General features: G+C 41.7%; 1 protein-coding gene across 1 annotated transcript in view; it reads right to left on the bottom strand.

Moving 5' to 3' along the window:
• LOC102827192 (transcription factor CP2-like protein 1-like) overlaps positions 1-2,370 on the bottom strand; it is a 30,298-nt gene that overhangs the window by 26,330 nt on the left and 1,598 nt on the right. Inside the window, exons 4-5 of the mRNA XM_006833664.1 lie at positions 1,761-1,866; positions 1,544-1,650 (exon numbers count right to left, since the gene is read on the bottom strand). Of these exons, the coding sequence (XP_006833727.1) occupies positions 1,544-1,650; positions 1,761-1,866 (213 nt within the window). The remainder of the gene's footprint in view (positions 1-1,543; positions 1,651-1,760; positions 1,867-2,370) is intronic.

Genomic DNA, 2,370 nt, shown 5'->3' with positions numbered 1-2,370 from the left:
AAAAAGCTAAAGTGGATAGAGAGAAATACTGTTAACTGATGGTACATGGAGGGGATTATAATCAATGTAATGAAGCAAGGTATATGATTTGTTGAACGTAAAACTGATGATATGCCCTGTCCTTTACATGGAGGGGATTATAATCAATGTAATGGAAAAAAAAAAAAAAGTCTTTTTTAAAGTGATATAATACACAGGAAGAGGGAGGTTGGCACAGGGAAGATGAAGGTAGTGGAAAACACAGGGAGGATTCTAAGAGTTAAAGCTAATAGAGGTAAATATTGTTAATTGATGATAGAAGGGATTGCAATCATTGTAATGATACGAAGTGTATGATTTATTGAATGTAGAACTGATGATCTATTCTGTAAACCTTTACTCAATTCACAATAAACAGTTAAAAAAAAAAAAAAAGAACTGATGCTACTGAAGCTGCTCTGAAGGTATTGGCAAAAAACAAGGGTGACAACCATTCTGAGGATGATACAGGACTGAGCAGTATATCGTTCTATTGTCTGTGCAGTCGCTATGAGTTGGAACCGACTCAAAGGCACCTTACAATAATATTTCCCCTAATCTTATCAATAATAGTCATCAGTCTTAGTATTTCTTGGATTGGATTTTGTAAGTTTGTACTAGGTGCATTTATTGGCAATTCATATTCTTCTTATGTAAATTGCTGCTCACAGCCTTTGTCCATTTGTCTATTGAGGTTACAGCTATGTTTCTTACTGATATATAAGAACTCTCTATATATCAATGATATCCTTAATCTAACACATTGCATGCAATATGGCAAATATTTAATTAAAGCTTTTTAGTGTTGTAAAATATATATAACATAAAATTTGCCATTTCAACTTTTTTTTTTTTTTTTTTGTAATTTAGGTGGAAGTTTACAGAACAAATTGGTTCCCCACTCAATAATTCATACACGTTTTGTTTTGTGACATTAATTGCGATGCCCACTACGTAATCACAGCACACTTCCCACTTCCTCCCTGTGTTTTCCATTCCCCTTTGCCCTTCTTTCCTGTTCCTTCCTGCCTTCTGAGCTTTAGTCACAGGGAAATGCTGCCATTTTGATCTTTATGGTTGATTGTTCTAATAAGAGCTTACCTCCCTGGTGTTATTGTTCACTTTATAGGCATGTCTATTGTTTGACTGAAAGTTGAGCTGCAGGAATAAATTCAGTTGCAGGCTTAAAGAGTGTCCAAGGGCCATAGTCTCAGGGGTGTGGCAAATATTTTTCCCATTGCTGTCTCCTTGTAATTTTGCCTATTATCAACAGACCACATTACTTCATAAAAAATCAATCCTACCCTGTGTTTCTCAGTTTCCTTCACTGCTTTAATGTATAATGAGTTCTTTCCCATACTGAGATTAGATGATCACGTATCCTTATTTTTAATTCTAGTTGCTTTCTGGTAGTGATTCATTCTGATTGTCTCCTTCCCGCTCAAACTTGCCTTTGTTTCCCACTTAGGTTGCTGCCACCCCCATGTGACCTCCTGCCTCCTTCCAGTCCCCGCCACAAACTCACCTGCAAGAAAAGGGATGTCTTCTTGGTCGGGTCCCAGTGGAATTCCACTGTGTTGAGTTGTGAGGGCAGCACTTGGGATTCGATCACGCCCACCGACAATGGCACATCTGCAGAACAGAATAGCAATTGGGGGCGGGGGGATGCTCAGCTCTCCCTGTACATAAGGACTTCGAGTTAAAAAGCAGTTTCAGAGTGTCCCTCATCCCTCTCCTCTTACCAATGTCCAAGATGCGGTCCCCTGGCCGGCTCCACCTCCACCCGTCCAGCTGCTGCTGCTCGGTGTACTGTAGGCGTCGGTCATGGAACACCACACGCACCACACTCTGCAGGCACGTGACGGCATGGCTCAGGGGTCAGAGGGCACCAGGACTTCTAGGTGCTAGTTCCCATACCTGGGGAAGGAAAACCATCCCACCCTCTCTCTTACCTTGCTTCCCACCCCCAGGAGGCACGAAGGACTGACACTCACTGGATCTGTGTTCAGATGCCCATCTGTGGCTCACAAGCTGTTTGTTCACAGCTTGTGGGGTGGTAACCTAGAGACCCTTAACTTCAGTTTCCTTGTGTAAAATGGGCAGTTAACGCCTTCCCAGCGTTATTTACTCAGCTCTTTTCTTTCCGATCCTTATCACCATTTTTAACTGCATATACTTTGTATGTTGCTCTTGTTAAGTACCGTGGAGTCAGTTCTGACTCATAGCGACCCTGTACAGGGCTTCCGAGGCTATAAATCATTACAGGAGCAGAAAGCCTCATCTTTCTCCCATGGAACAGCTGGTAGTTTCAAACTGCTGACCGTGAGATTAGCAGCCCGATTTGTAACCACA

Source organism: Chrysochloris asiatica, unplaced genomic scaffold, assembly GCF_000296735.1.
Source record: "Chrysochloris asiatica unplaced genomic scaffold, ChrAsi1.0 scaffold00007, whole genome shotgun sequence".
Classification (NCBI taxonomy): domain Eukaryota; kingdom Metazoa; phylum Chordata; class Mammalia; order Afrosoricida; family Chrysochloridae; genus Chrysochloris; species Chrysochloris asiatica.
Note: the sequence above shows the minus strand (reverse complement) of the source record. Positions and strands in the feature narration are given on the sequence as shown.